The sequence below is a fragment of the Corvus cornix genome, chromosome 3 (genome assembly GCF_000738735.6).
Source record: "Corvus cornix cornix isolate S_Up_H32 chromosome 3, ASM73873v5, whole genome shotgun sequence".
Taxonomy (NCBI): domain Eukaryota; kingdom Metazoa; phylum Chordata; class Aves; order Passeriformes; family Corvidae; genus Corvus; species Corvus cornix.
Window position 1 is genome coordinate 78,083,322 of NC_047056.1, and position 13,667 is coordinate 78,096,988.

The following is a 13,667-nucleotide window of genomic DNA, read 5'->3' on the forward strand; positions in this document are numbered from 1 at the left end:
TAATATTACAAAGGCTAGCACACAAGTAAAGAAAAGCTGTATTTTCTTTTGAGTCTTCTGAGCTGATACAGTACTTAAGCACATGAGCACATATTAATCTCTCTATCCCCCACTCCACATATGAGCATCTGTCTGTGTTGGCCTGTACCATGCACATAGCTGAGAATGCATCTTTGTGTGTTTGGCTGCTGGCCCAGCTAATAAATAGTAGATAAGGGAGAGGAGGGAAAGTGAAAGGCACAAGAAATGCCAGAAAAGAAAGCCTGGGGGAGGCTATGGCGAGGGATCAGGGTGGTTGTGATGGTAGAAGAAAGGGAGTTGGAAATACGATGCCCTTAGTTCTGTTGCTCACAGAGCAATCTGTCCATGGTAAATAGTACTGGAAGCACTGTCAAGCAAATACATTAAAATGAAATAAAAACCTGCATGCACATGAAGGGATTGAGTTTCTTGTCATAAGATGAATGTACCTAGTTATGTTTTGAAGCACACTTAACTTTTCTAATTACAGGTACAACATCCTGCTCAGCTGACATGGCTTTATTAGCTCGTGATAAATGCCTGACATTCTTAAGTGAGAAAATGAGTCAGTTCTTTGAGCTGACTGATTATCAGAAGAATGAACTAAAGATTTATGACAGAACAAAGGAAAAAGAGTTCGTATGGATGGACGACTTTATGGGAATTCACCCATTTTTTATTCCAAGAGGCAAGAGACTGTGGGAGTGGGTGGACATTTATTCTGTGATTTATATTTTCAGTAGTTTTGTTATTCGCTAAATCTCAGTAGGATACCTGAACCATCAGAGAACAATTTATTGGTTCTTAAGCCTTAGAAAAATGCCTTTTCTGCCTCCAAGTGTGTAGATTGCAACTCAGTCACATTTATTAAGAAGACACATCTGTTCATTCCCTTTTTTCATTACTTCTTAATGGTTAATGGGCTAGTTTTCATAGACTGTTTTTTGGTGCAACAAAGCTTTTTTTAATTTGGAGTTGTGATTTTCTGTCACTTCTGCATGCTTGGAACGCCTGTTAACTTCCACTAACTAAAGCTGTACAAAGCATGGAAAGCAGGGGTCCTAAATACAAAGCTAAACAGACTGGAGGTTAATGCCTGGCCTTGCTCTAGGCTCTCAAAGATTTGCTACAATTTTTGCAAAATTATTTAGTCCCTGCTTTTCAGTCCCTTGTGGGACAAATTAATGCAAATGGAATTAACAAAACACTGCTTCTTACCCTTAAAATGCAGTGACAGGACTAAAAATTGATGACTGTGAGCTTTCTAACTCAGCTGGTTAGTTTTTAGCACATGGACCTATGTGTTCCTAATGCTGTATTAATTGTTCATATTTGAACTTTCTGGCATTCATGGATTGTGTTAGTCATGCATAAAATTGTGCAAAGTAATGCTTTTTGGTAAGTTGCTTAGAGTTCCCCTCTGCTGATTAGATCGCAAAAGGAATCTCTTGGGATCCCTTTCATACAGAACAGGTATCAAGGTGTGTAGGATGCCTTGGTGATTAACACCTTGTATACCTGAGCAATGCTGTATTACACATTTGGGGGAGTGATGGCCAGGGAGCTATACTGGCAGGAATTTAGCAGACAAGCTCTGTGCTCTCTCCCCACTGTATGCCATAATAACAGTAAAGAAAAAGCAAAGTTTTAATTAAAGGGGTGTTCCTTCACAAAACTGGCAGTGTATGGAATAGATTAATATGTTATTCTGGAGCATGACTGTATTGTATCCCTCAGTGTCAATTCTTCAAGAGCTGCTTTTGAGTGTTAGATCCACATGACTGAAGTGCAAGGACAGATTTATGTTTTTTCAGGGATAGATGCCTAGTTTAAATCATGAACCAGGAGGTATTGAAGTTTCATGCAAAATAAATCATGTATCTGTATGCTTTTTTTGCTAAATTCAACATAAATATATGGAGATGGGCTGAGATGCAGCTATGGGTCAAACAGAAAGTGTGTGTGCCTGATCTCTGAGAATGGCATATAAACTGGAATCTCCATTGCTTGCTGTACTGAGATCAGCAATTTACAGACAGAGTGAGCTCATTCAGAGGCACACTGTCAGCACCTCCAGCATAAACATTCTGGTCTAATTGTTTTCTGGTTTACTTTTCCTTTGTTTTAGGCCCTGTTCTCCAGAGGAACAACACGACAGATTATGCTTTAAATGCTGGGACTACAGCAGTGAATGCACAAAGACTGTTAAGAGCTCTACAGCTTAACAAACCTATTTTGTTGGAGGGCTCACCAGGAGTGGGCAAGACCAGCCTAGTTGCTGCCCTGGCAAAAGCCTCAGGAAACTGTCTTGTTCGAATCAACCTGTCTGAGCAAACGGTAGAATAAAATATTATCTTCATTACTCAGTGTTTATGGCAGGGTAGAAGCCTTGAGTAACTTTTAAAGTGCAGTTCTTTTCAGCACTGTCTCTGAAATGTCAATTCTTCCTTCTTGGTCTCAAGATAAAACTGAATGGGAGGGGGAACCAGAAAGAGCAGTAAGCTTCTGAGAGTGAGTGCCAATTCCCAGGTATTTCTGTTCTTTTCAGGTGAAGTCATGCGTATCTTTGTCTACTGTGTTTTTCTTGGCTTCTGCAACATTACTTGAAAACAGCTTTAAGGCTTTTTAGCTTTTCTGTTCCAATTTAAATTTGTGTTGTTAAATATAGTAGCTGGTCACTGGAGTCCTATAATGGAAAAGCTTTTAGCATTTTGCAACTACTGAAAATTTTTAAATAGACCTAAAGTGTAGGTATTAAAAGGGAAGGGAGAAAATGTTAAGTAAAGTTAACAAATGCTGTTTATGAACTTCTGTTAAATTTTGTAATTCCTCAACTCCCCCATTCTGTTCTTTACTCCCAAAGGATGTGACAGACTTATTTGGTACAGACTTGCCTGTTGAAGGTGGGAAGGGAGGAGAATTTGCCTGGCGTGATGGACCACTGTTAGCAGCATTAAAGGCTGGACACTGGATTGTGTTAGATGAGGTAAATTCAGGACAAATAAAATGGAATGTTCTAGAAGAGCAAATTTGGTGATTTGTCCTGTGGAATAAATACCTTTGAGTGACGATGCCCTCCCTTCATGGAGGCAGGTGATGACTAGATTTCTTTGAGACAAGAGGACAAGGGTTGAATCTCAGCTTGAATTGCTGCGAAAACCAAGGACAGGTTTGATTTACATTTGAAAGTTTTTAGGGAAGAGTGTCAACAGAAGTTTTGGGGCAAGTGTCTTCCATGGATACAATTTCACTGAAATAGAAGGTGTTTTTCTGGGACTGACACACTGTGTTGGTTACTTATTTGAGATGGAGAAGAGCTCCATCTTGCCAGTATAAGCTATCCTGCCACTGCAGGTTTGTTCACGTACCATGTAGCACATGCTTTCACGCGTGTGTGTGCACAGATCTGCCTTCTTGGCAATATGCATTCTAATTACTTTAGAGTGCAAAATCTTCAATTCTGTAGCCCCTTGTCTACCTTCTTTTCCCCCACTATTGTGAAGAATGCCACTTTAAACAACCACTATAATTAAATAGCTGAGACTGCCTTAATTTAAAAAACAAACGAACAAAATGCTCTGAGTGCCACAAATCTGTGAACGTAAATTCAGAAGAAACATCTCGAACATGCAGCTTTTATGATGGAGAATTGTTTTGTTATCACAGTGGAAAAAAACAGTACAAATAACAAGTATAAGGGTTAGTTGCTCTAGTGTAATAACAGGCTAGCTGGTGGTAATAACATGTGCTAGTTCTAGAACAGCAATGAAATGGAATTTTACCTTCTAGATATCCCAGATTATTAAACCAGAGATTATTAAACTAGACATTATGCAAAAATGTTTTGTGGACCATTAATATTGTATCCTTATTTCTTTCCTCAGTTGAATCTGGCTTCTCAGTCTGTGTTAGAGGGGCTAAATGCATGCTTTGACCACAGAGCTGAGATTTATGTTCCAGAATTGGGAATGAATTTTCATGTACAGCACAAGACGACTAAGATTTTTGGATGCCAGAATCCGTACAGACAAGGAGGTGGAAGGAAGGGTCTCCCCAAGTCCTTTCTTAATAGATTTACACAGGCAAGCTTATTTGTTTGGTTTACACTACATCGTGATCCTGTCTTGTAGGTTTCTGGGTGTATAAACACTCTGAATTCTCTTGATTTTATAGGTGTATGTTGATCCACTGTCAGCAGAAGATCTGAAGTTTATTGGGAATACATTGTTTCCTGCTATTGATAAAACTATTATTGCTAAAATGGTTGCTTTCAATAACAAGGTAAATATATTTTAATTTCTTTTCTGTAGAAGTAGGCAGAATGCAGTAAGACTAGAAAAAAATTAATGTTATATTTCCAAGCATTTTTATAGAGAAGTGTGTGGGTAAAAAAAGAGGGGTGAAAGTATATGCAGAAGAAAGTAAAGAACACCACTAAACCTGGTACCTGAATTCTTGTACCACGACAGTCAGATGGTTGGTTGATAACTGACAAGGCGTTGGTTTTCATGGAAGATAAAACATTTATACACAGGAGAAAGTAGTATTCTGTGACCTTGGGTAAAATCTCTTGTGTCAGCATCTTACTGCATATTCATTTATAAGAGGGCAAGAGCAAATTGGAAAATTGAGCTGAGTGTTAGAGGAATAGTAGGGAAGAGACAAACTAAACCAAGCTTTAGTTCCTAACATATGTTCAGCAAAGTAAATTCAGCCTGCTCTTTCAGTTGTCTCAGTCTTGTAAGCAGTACCAAGGCAGAAGCTCAGTCGAGTTTTTTAAAAAAGATTTGAAGACCAGCTTGTGGGTGGAATAAAAGATTAGTTTTTAAATTACTTTTTTTTTTTTCCAGATTGAAAAAGAAGTAATGGCTGAAAAGAAGTGGGGACAGAAAGGAGGACCCTGGGAGTTCAACTTACGTGATCTTTTCCGCTGGTGCCAGCTTATGCTTGTTGACCAATCCCCAGGATGTTATGATCCAGGCCAGCATGTGTTTTTGGTCTATGGAGAAAGAATGAGAACCAGAGAAGACAAAGAAAAGGTGAGCCATGTGTTCTTCCTTGCTCTTCAGATGGTCAGGAAATATTTATAGAAATCCAAGTATAGATCTCCAATTTGAAGATTCCTTGCTATTCATTCATAGACATTTATCTCTTAAAAAAGAAAAATAGGTTTGTTTGGGGTTTTGAGGTTTGATATAGATATCTGCTCCCCAGGGCATTTGAAATACCAATTTAATTAGTGTAAAAGCAGGCAGCTGATGTAAATGAAGACAAATAGAATAATCAAGGACTTAAACAACATACTCTTGTGTGGTTTTGTATTAAATAATATGTTTGCCACCTACTTATCCCTCTCTTGCTTAGAAATCTTGTGCTTTTGTTTAATTTCACAGCATTTAAATGGTATTAAACTGAAAGTCAGTCAGATTGTAAAACTGAAGTTACTGGCTGTACATGATGGGATATTTCCTCATGGGTTGACTTTCCCCTCCCTGTAACATTGTAATATTTTTCTGTGTTACTAAAGAGCTTATTTATGAAGTGAATTCTATCCCAGTACATTGTTAAAGAAACACATTGCTTACAGTATTTCAAGTCTCGGGAAACCATGATTAATGAAAAGGTTGCTGTGAGCAGCTCACACTCACATGGCTTGCTGCACTTTGAGTTAAATTAGCTTGTGATTTACTGTGTTAGTTACTGTCATACAGGTGTGGAGCTGAGAGGAAAAGATACTTCAGATGTAAATCTTTAGAAGTGAATCTTTGGAGCAGTGGATAACTTGAACTGAAAAGTCTCTTTTTTGCTCTTTTAACTCTTCTAGGTTATTTCTGTATTTAGAGACATTTTTGGCCAGGAGGCCAATGTGTATACAGGAACCAGGGAGTTTCACATCAATCCATATAATGTTCAGGTAAACTGTTGACAAGGGATTTTGTGATGGGATAGGGAAGGAAAAAACTTGCACAGCTAAACTCCCATTTGCCTCTGTTTGTCATCCCTTTCAGATTGGTTATTCAGTTCTTTCTCGTGGCAACTACATTCCTCATTCTGGCAGAACTCTCTCGCTTCTGCATCATTCACTGCAGTCCCTGGAGCCCATAATGAAGTGTGTGCACATGAGCTGGATGGTGATCCTGGTGGGCCCGGCAGCTGTTGGCAAAACCAGTCTGGTGGAGCTGTTGGCCCATCTCACCGGCCACCGGCTGAAAATCATGGCGATGAACAGCGCGATGGATACAACTGAACTCCTGGGTGGATTTGAGCAGGTAAATACTGGTTTGGTAATGTTTGGCAGTATTTCTCCTTCCCACCTAATAGTGGCCAGTCTGCAGTGAGTTTGTGTTTGTAAATGGAGCCTTGGCACCACAGTCTTCTGCATGAACTGACTCCCTAATGGCCTTTTTGCAGGTTGATATCAACAGGCCATGGCAGCGCCTTTTGGAAGGGGTGGAGAATGCCGTGAGCACACTCATAAGGGACAGTCTTCTCCTGGCAGAACTTTGTGCAGATGATGCTGAACTCGTGCTGCGTGCTTGGAGCAATTTCATCCTGAATTACAAACCCAAATCTCTGGGGGAAGGAGGTGGAAGTGTTACAGCTGAATTAGTGAGCAAACTGGAGGGAATACTTGTACTTACCCAGAGACTAAACAACAAAATAAATTCTTACACAAAGGCAGGTATGTATGGTGGGCAGTTGGAAGCACTGAAATTCTCCTGTACTGAGCTACTCAATGTATGATGCAATACAAGCTCTTACCTTGTATTCCTAAGAAAGGGAACTTGGATACGCTATTCTTGCATTTGTACTTGGAAGCACTGATAGCTGTACTTCACATATGTCAGCAGAATAATGTATGAGTTGGTTTTCCTTCTTTTTTTTAATCATTGTTTAAAATAAGGCATTAATACTCATCAAATTTCATCTAAAGAGGGAGAAAGGATGCAGAAAAGTACCTGTTTAGGGAGTAAAGTGTCGATCTGTTTTATATTTCTTTGTGCTTGCAAACCTTTTCTGTTCACATGGATTTTGCCCATGGGAGGCTACTGAAGAGCTGGAGCCTCTGCTGTTATGTTCCCCTAAAAAGTAGGAAGCATATATGTTTATTAACAAAATAACTACTATTTTTCTCGAATGGAACTGGAAGCTACTTTGTTGATGTAAGTCTCAGTGTAAGATGTATTTCCTTTCAGAGTTTGCTCACCTGGTAGAAGAGTTCCGACGTTTCAAGCTGCAGCAGGCCCAGGCTGCTGACTGCAACAGCCATGGCACTTTTGAATGGGTGGATGGGATGTTGGTTCAGGCTCTGCAATCTGGAGACTGGCTGTTAATGGACAATGTTAATTTCTGCAAGTAAGAGATTTTAGTGGCCTTGTTTCAGTGAATATTTTGACCTCCCCAACTGACTTTGCCTCCTACTGTGTGGTTCACAACTGAGTATTTTGCATTTGATAATACAGAGGAGCAATAAATTAGATTTTCTGGAAGAGTATCTTCTTTCTCAGACAGCTTAGCACTTGATTGTTTTCCTGTTTGTCTTTTGCTCAAGATGGGTACCATTTTGATTTCAGAGGAGAAAGGGATCAAATTGGTACCTTTTTATGACCACATGGCTTTGTTTTGAATGTAGCCCATCTGTGCTGGACCGCTTGAATGCTTTGCTTGAACCAGGAGGTGTTCTGACCATGAGTGAGAGAGGTGTCATAGATGGCACAATTCCTACAATAACTCCTCATCCAAACTTCAGGTACTTTGCATTTCTGCTTTTTTTTTTTTTCAAGGTTTTTTTTCCCTTTATCAAATAGGTTTAGAATAAAGGTGTCATCAGTGAGCCGGTCTTTTGGTATTTTGAATGCTGTTCAGTTTGCCATGTAGTGTAGTGACACTGTCTAGCAAGAAAGAAAACTGCACTGTGGTGAGCATATAAAAGAGAGGTTAAGAGGCTTTGCTTTATATCCCTGTTGCAACACAAACTATTACACTGGAAAATTCATAGCAGTGTGCCTCTGCCTTGATTTTTCATTTCTAATTTAGGAGTTCAGCACTTCCCTGTCTCACTGTAATGAAGTTGATGATACATGCATTGAGGATGGTGAAGTCTTTAGATGTGCTGGTTATGAAAGCTGATATATGGGCATAATAATTTTCTTCACAGCTTTTTCCAACCCATCTATAAATTTCAGTTTCCTGCAGTGACAGAAATTAAAAAAACCCCAACAAACCACCCAAACAGACAGTCTATTCTCTCAGACTTGAAGTAGTCTCTGAGGAAGATGGGAGGAGAACATAACAGGATTCTGTGTAATTCCTACCTTTTATAAATCCATAACAAGGATATTGGGACTGATACTCTCTGGCTCCTCTGAATTGGAAACATTTTTGACTTCTCAGAAACCTGTTTTCACTGCTTTGTGTCTCAGAAGTACTTTTTCCTCCTTGCTTTTAAGAGGTGTCTATTGATAGTATTAACTGCTTGGATGTTGGATACTTTGGTTTTTAAATAGCACAGATTTATTTGAAGCTGTTGCTAAGACTTTTAAAAGCCTTTATAGCTCAGAGGCATAGTTTAACTTCTCTTTGTAAGTGGGCAAATGATAAAACAGTCATAACTCAGATAATAATGAGTTGAAAGTCGTGCAGAATATCTGTGTCTAATTGCAAAGTATAACTATTCATACAGATTTCTCATTTAAATTCAGTAGCTGTCTCTGGCTTTCTAGATATCGTGTCCCCATTTTTATGAAGATGAATTTACTTTATGGAGAAGCAGATTTGGTAGTTCCAGATAGTTTAAGGACCTAAGTTACATCTTTAGAATTTAAGGCAGTTGAAATGGATGATTGTTGTAGGTCCCTATCAACTTGAATTATTCTTTTCTAATATCCAACAGGCTCTTTCTTTCTATGGATCCAGTTCATGGGGAAATATCCAGAGCCATGCGGAATCGTGGTATTGAAATTTATGTTCCTGGGGAGACTGATGGAAATGTATTGGACAGTCTGGATTTGAAGTTACTCCTGCATGGTTTGGGTTTAGTTGGAGATAGTGTCTGTGATGCACTTCTGGCTGTGCATTCAGAAACCAAGGCAGCAATAGCAGGTAAAAAAAATCTTCTTGGTGTTTTTTAGCAATGTGGGCTCATTACATATATATGGATGAAGTCTTTGGTATTAAACCCTGGTTATTTTATTGTGTTATGTGCTGATATAAGTAAGCACATAAAACTATAATCAGGTAGTTTTGGATTGGTTTTTTGCCTTCCCAGGAAGTAGGCCCAAGTCATGAAAAAGTGGTAACTACAGTGCTTTGTTACAGAGACCTCAGACTCTGGTGCTAGTCTGTTGTCCCTTGTTATAGGGAAGGCAGTGTATGTAAGTGAAAATCAGCAAAAGAGAGGGGTTGCACAAGTTCTTCTTTGCAGCTGAGTTTCATTCATCTCAGCTGTTTGATGTCTTATTTTGAGCTGGTCATCTGTTATTTACAATCTTGTCAGATTTTCTTATCAGCCTTGGGAAGAATCCACTCAGCTTTCAGGACAGGAGGATATATTTGTTTTGTATCATGACACCTAAAGTGGTGTTTGTCAGATGAAAGGGTTGACAGTTGCTAAACATTCACATCACCCTAATTGCTGTGAATCTTTCAGGTTCTGTGTCATCGTTGTCACCTTTGCTTCAGGCTGCTGTATTAATTGTGCAGCAAATACAAAGAGGCCTTGGATTAGCAAAGTCTTTTTACAGAGCCTGTTGGGAAGTTTATGGCCGCTCACAACAACTGCAGATTAATCAAAAGGTAAAAGTCCTGTATTTGAAAGCTTTTCTTAGATAACTAGATAAGTGAAAAATGTAACTGCATGAGGCTAGTATTTGAGATCCTGCTTCCTACATGCCTGTGCAAGAGATTGATGGAGATGGTGCTCTTGGAGAGATGAACTGAACAGTACCCTGTTTGGACTCTGAGGCTTGTCGTTTGTAACAGCTTCAGCTGGGATATTGGGATATTCATACTGATGGAGCTGTAGCCTGTAACACTGTGCACACTGTCATCTGTGGACACATTCACTTCCTGTTTGAAACTGTATAGTGTGTTATTTCACTTCTGGTGGGAATGTATTGGTACTTTCATTGTGTATGTTATATAGTGTTTGTAGAAGATTTGGTCTATAATAACTTAATAATAAATACATGTAATGAAAATGTTTCCTGAGCCGTTGTGCTTGAATGCATGTTACATGTTCGAATATGACTCTAAGCTGCTTTTTGGTTGTTTGTTGTAGCTTGTGTTAGAATTGGTTACGAGGCATGCTTCCTCTCTGGCTTCCCCTGACACTTGGGGTGAGTCCTTGCTAGCAGTGGGATTGTGGCCAGACTCGCTGCCTTCAGGTCTGTTTGCAGCTGAAGACTCGCTCCTTTCCACAGTCCAGCAGGATGGACAGGTCCTGATGTACTGTCTGCACAGACTAAACCTCAGAAACGGCAGGTAGGCAGGAAACCTTTTTTTTTTTTTTTTTTTTTTGTCTAGTAAATAAGAAACAATACATGTGAACTATTCATTGTTTATTGCAAAATTCTGTGTTTATCAAATTGTGCAGGTAGAGACTGTGATTGTCATGCACTGTAACTGTGTTCCTGTTACCTTTCCATACAACCACTGCAAGTGAAAGTTTAATTATTTACTGCTTTATTCTTAAATCTTCAAAATACGTTCAAAAGACTTGTCTCTTTGATCTTCAATAAGTGCATTTGACTCATTTTGAGAGATGTTAGGAGTAAGCATTTAGCAGAAAATGTGAATGCAAACACTGGGTTTAGTAGGTAATAAGAGCCCCAAAATCTCTTCCTTCAGTTTCCTTCTAAGCTTTAAAAAACCTGAGCGTTGAACTACTTTAAAGTATACTAATGATTCTCTGGATTTCCTGTTTTCATGTAATCGATTATTCATCAGTAATTTTAGGTCCAGTAGTTTCAGATAAAAGCACAAATTTCCTTTCTTTCAGACAGAGCTGTCTGAAAGAAGCAGAGGCCCATGTGCAGGGGGTATATAAAAGAATTTTTTTTAGTGGTTTCTTGTGCAATATAGCTGTTAATTTTTACAACACTGGGGCAAAAACTTCCTTCCTGCCTTCTCTGCTTAGTAGCCTACTCTGGACAGGTACTGTAGTTTGCTTCCAGTGAAAGAACAAGCTGTAGAAGTTGCTACTAAGATACAATGTTGAAATTGTGAAACCTTAGCAACATGCTGTGTTGTTTGCTATTTTGTTTGTTTGTTTGTTTTTAATCAATGACACTTACTTTCCTGTCTTTTTAAATTTAACTTTGCATATCATTCTGGTGCACAAATCAATTAGAATTTCTCAGTGAAATTCTGTGCATATTCACCTGGGGTAGTGCATGAATTTTTGGCAGCAGTGAGCTCCTAACAGTAGACACCCTCAATGGATTTGAAATTGAAAAGTGGTTTTAAAGCTAAATAATGGAGGAAAGATCATTGCATTGCTACACTGATGCCTAAAGATGGTTGCAAAATATATTCTTTCCTGGATCTGGCAGTTCAAGCCCTTGATTGCTGGATTTCTTTGTGTTTCAGGACATTACCAGTGACTCTGCAAGATCTTAAGAAAGTTATGCAGTCCACTAATCCCGAGAGTCTCAAGTTCAGTGCTGTTGAGATTGATGCAAACTGGATGGACAAAATGGAAGTTCTCCAGGCTTCAGTGAAGTTGTTCATAGAAAAGGCGACCAATCAAGATTGGAAATTAAGAGTTAAATGGCTTAACTCCTTAGCCAAAAATCTGCCACAGGTGCTAGGTATGTAATAATTTGTTTGGTCTAAAGGCTGACTTGTTAAGTTTTTGCAAATCATAAGTGTTGTATGAAAACATCCAGACCATTCAAATTATCTGAGTTATGGAGACTCTCAACTATCCACACTAATTCAAGGGCATGGATGCTCCAGGGAGGGATAGAAACAGGTTGTGCATGTTAGGGAAATAAGGAGACTTTGGGCTAAGCATTATCCTTTATTATTCAAACGTGGGTAACTTGTGCCGCTTCTGAATTAGTTATTTTTGGATGGGTCTTGGTCTGTGTAAGCAAATACACCTTTTCACTTTTTTTTTTTTAGTGATAGTGAAAGTAGTCAAATGCCTTCTGTGTATTTGGTATTAAAATACAAATGCTTAGAAAGCCAAGAAACTGTAGAACTGAGATTTCCTGAAGCAGTGTTGTCTGAACATTCAGGATAATAGCTGAGATGAGCTATTCATTTAATTACAGTATTAATCTCATTAAACTCCTGGAGCATCTAGGCAGGCACTAGTCCAAGTAATTTACCCATTTAGCTTTCTTCTGTGGTCTGAAATCTCAGACTATGTTGTCCCTATATTAATGGGATTGCTTCCCCTTTATTTTGCTGTCTTTTCAGGCAGGTAGGTTTGCAAAGTAGAAAATACCTAAAAAATTACTTTTAATGAAAAGTATGCTTTTTTTTTAAATTGTAAAGAAAAGACCCTCTCCCCCCCCCCACAACAGATGTGTTGAGAGGAAGATTTGAAGCTATAAACTCAAGGATTTTCACAAACCATATATTTAATAGCATACATGTAGTATCACCAGTTCAACTAGACCTCCTTGCTGGATTTATGTCGTCAGCCATGACATTCTGGTGCTTTTAAGACCTTTTGGAGCTAATACAAAATACGACCAACCAGCATATCCAGAGTGCATGCACAGATTTGATTCAATCGGCTTGTGCTGGCTCAGTTGAAGTTACCTTTCTTGATTTTTACTAAATGCTCTTCTGTGCCCATGTTCTCCCCTCTTCGCCTGCAGATTCAGTGCGAATTCAGCTGGAAGCAGGTGCTGTAGCCCTTGGTTGTTTTTATGCCAGTCCTCTCTCATCTGGAGTCAGTAACATGATCAAGTTGCTACAGCCAACTATGACAGGTACTTCTGAAAAAGATGGATGTAAGACATTGCTTCCTTTATTTGTTCTCTGAACACACTGCAACCCTTCTTAGGAAATGTATGTAGCAAAACAAAGACTCAATTCTAAATATATGTTGCTTCTGTCATAAAAGAAAGTACAACGAAGAAATTAAAACCAAAAAATCAATTACAACAAATACAAACATTCTTGCTGTCTAGAACAGCAAGTATGACAATTAAATGTATTCATCCTATTCAAGTTAGATATGAGTGCTCTGCCCATGAGTCCTGGCCGTGTATCCGTGACTCAGATGTATTCCTACAGCTCAGGGTGATGTTCTGAAGAGTGATTCAAATATTCACTGCCTTTCTGACTTGATAGATTAGGCACCCTGGTCTTTTTTCCCCAAGATTTGTGTTAGTCCATCTGAAACCCCTGTTTTGGCCTATAATTTTCCCTTGGTGTTTTGTGGGGGCTCAGGCCTGTGGCTTCATTTCCAAGCTTGTTAGGTGCATGGAAACTACATACAGTGACACTGGACCTTTTATGGATGATCCTGGGTATATTGCCTGGAATGTGAGCTGGGCTTGAGTTTCCAAGCTGTGTTTGGGTGCTCTAACCCCTGTTTTAATTTATTGTCAGTGTTCTGTTTTCCAGAACCTGCAGTCAGTTTTAATGCTTTTCTGTTTGGATATCTGGAGTGAGAGAGTTTGACT

The 13,667-nt window shown here is 39.0% G+C and overlaps 1 protein-coding gene across 2 annotated transcripts in view; it reads left to right on the plus strand.

Moving 5' to 3' along the window:
- MDN1 (midasin AAA ATPase 1) overlaps positions 1 to 13,667 on the plus strand; it is a 94,041-nt gene that overhangs the window by 37,557 nt on the left and 42,817 nt on the right. For both annotated transcript variants that reach the window (XM_039568557.1, XM_039568556.1), the window contains exons 35-50: positions 512 to 709; positions 2,150 to 2,358; positions 2,885 to 3,007; positions 3,906 to 4,103; positions 4,195 to 4,302; positions 4,872 to 5,060; positions 5,846 to 5,935; positions 6,030 to 6,290; positions 6,433 to 6,703; positions 7,218 to 7,377; positions 7,655 to 7,771; positions 8,915 to 9,123; positions 9,671 to 9,816; positions 10,301 to 10,503; positions 11,611 to 11,831; positions 12,855 to 12,968. In XM_039568557.1, coding sequence (XP_039424491.1) covers positions 512 to 709; positions 2,150 to 2,358; positions 2,885 to 3,007; positions 3,906 to 4,103; positions 4,195 to 4,302; positions 4,872 to 5,060; positions 5,846 to 5,935; positions 6,030 to 6,290; positions 6,433 to 6,703; positions 7,218 to 7,377; positions 7,655 to 7,771; positions 8,915 to 9,123; positions 9,671 to 9,816; positions 10,301 to 10,503; positions 11,611 to 11,831; positions 12,855 to 12,968 — 2,817 coding nt within the window. The remainder of the gene's footprint in view (positions 1 to 511; positions 710 to 2,149; positions 2,359 to 2,884; positions 3,008 to 3,905; positions 4,104 to 4,194; positions 4,303 to 4,871; positions 5,061 to 5,845; positions 5,936 to 6,029; positions 6,291 to 6,432; positions 6,704 to 7,217; positions 7,378 to 7,654; positions 7,772 to 8,914; positions 9,124 to 9,670; positions 9,817 to 10,300; positions 10,504 to 11,610; positions 11,832 to 12,854; positions 12,969 to 13,667) is intronic.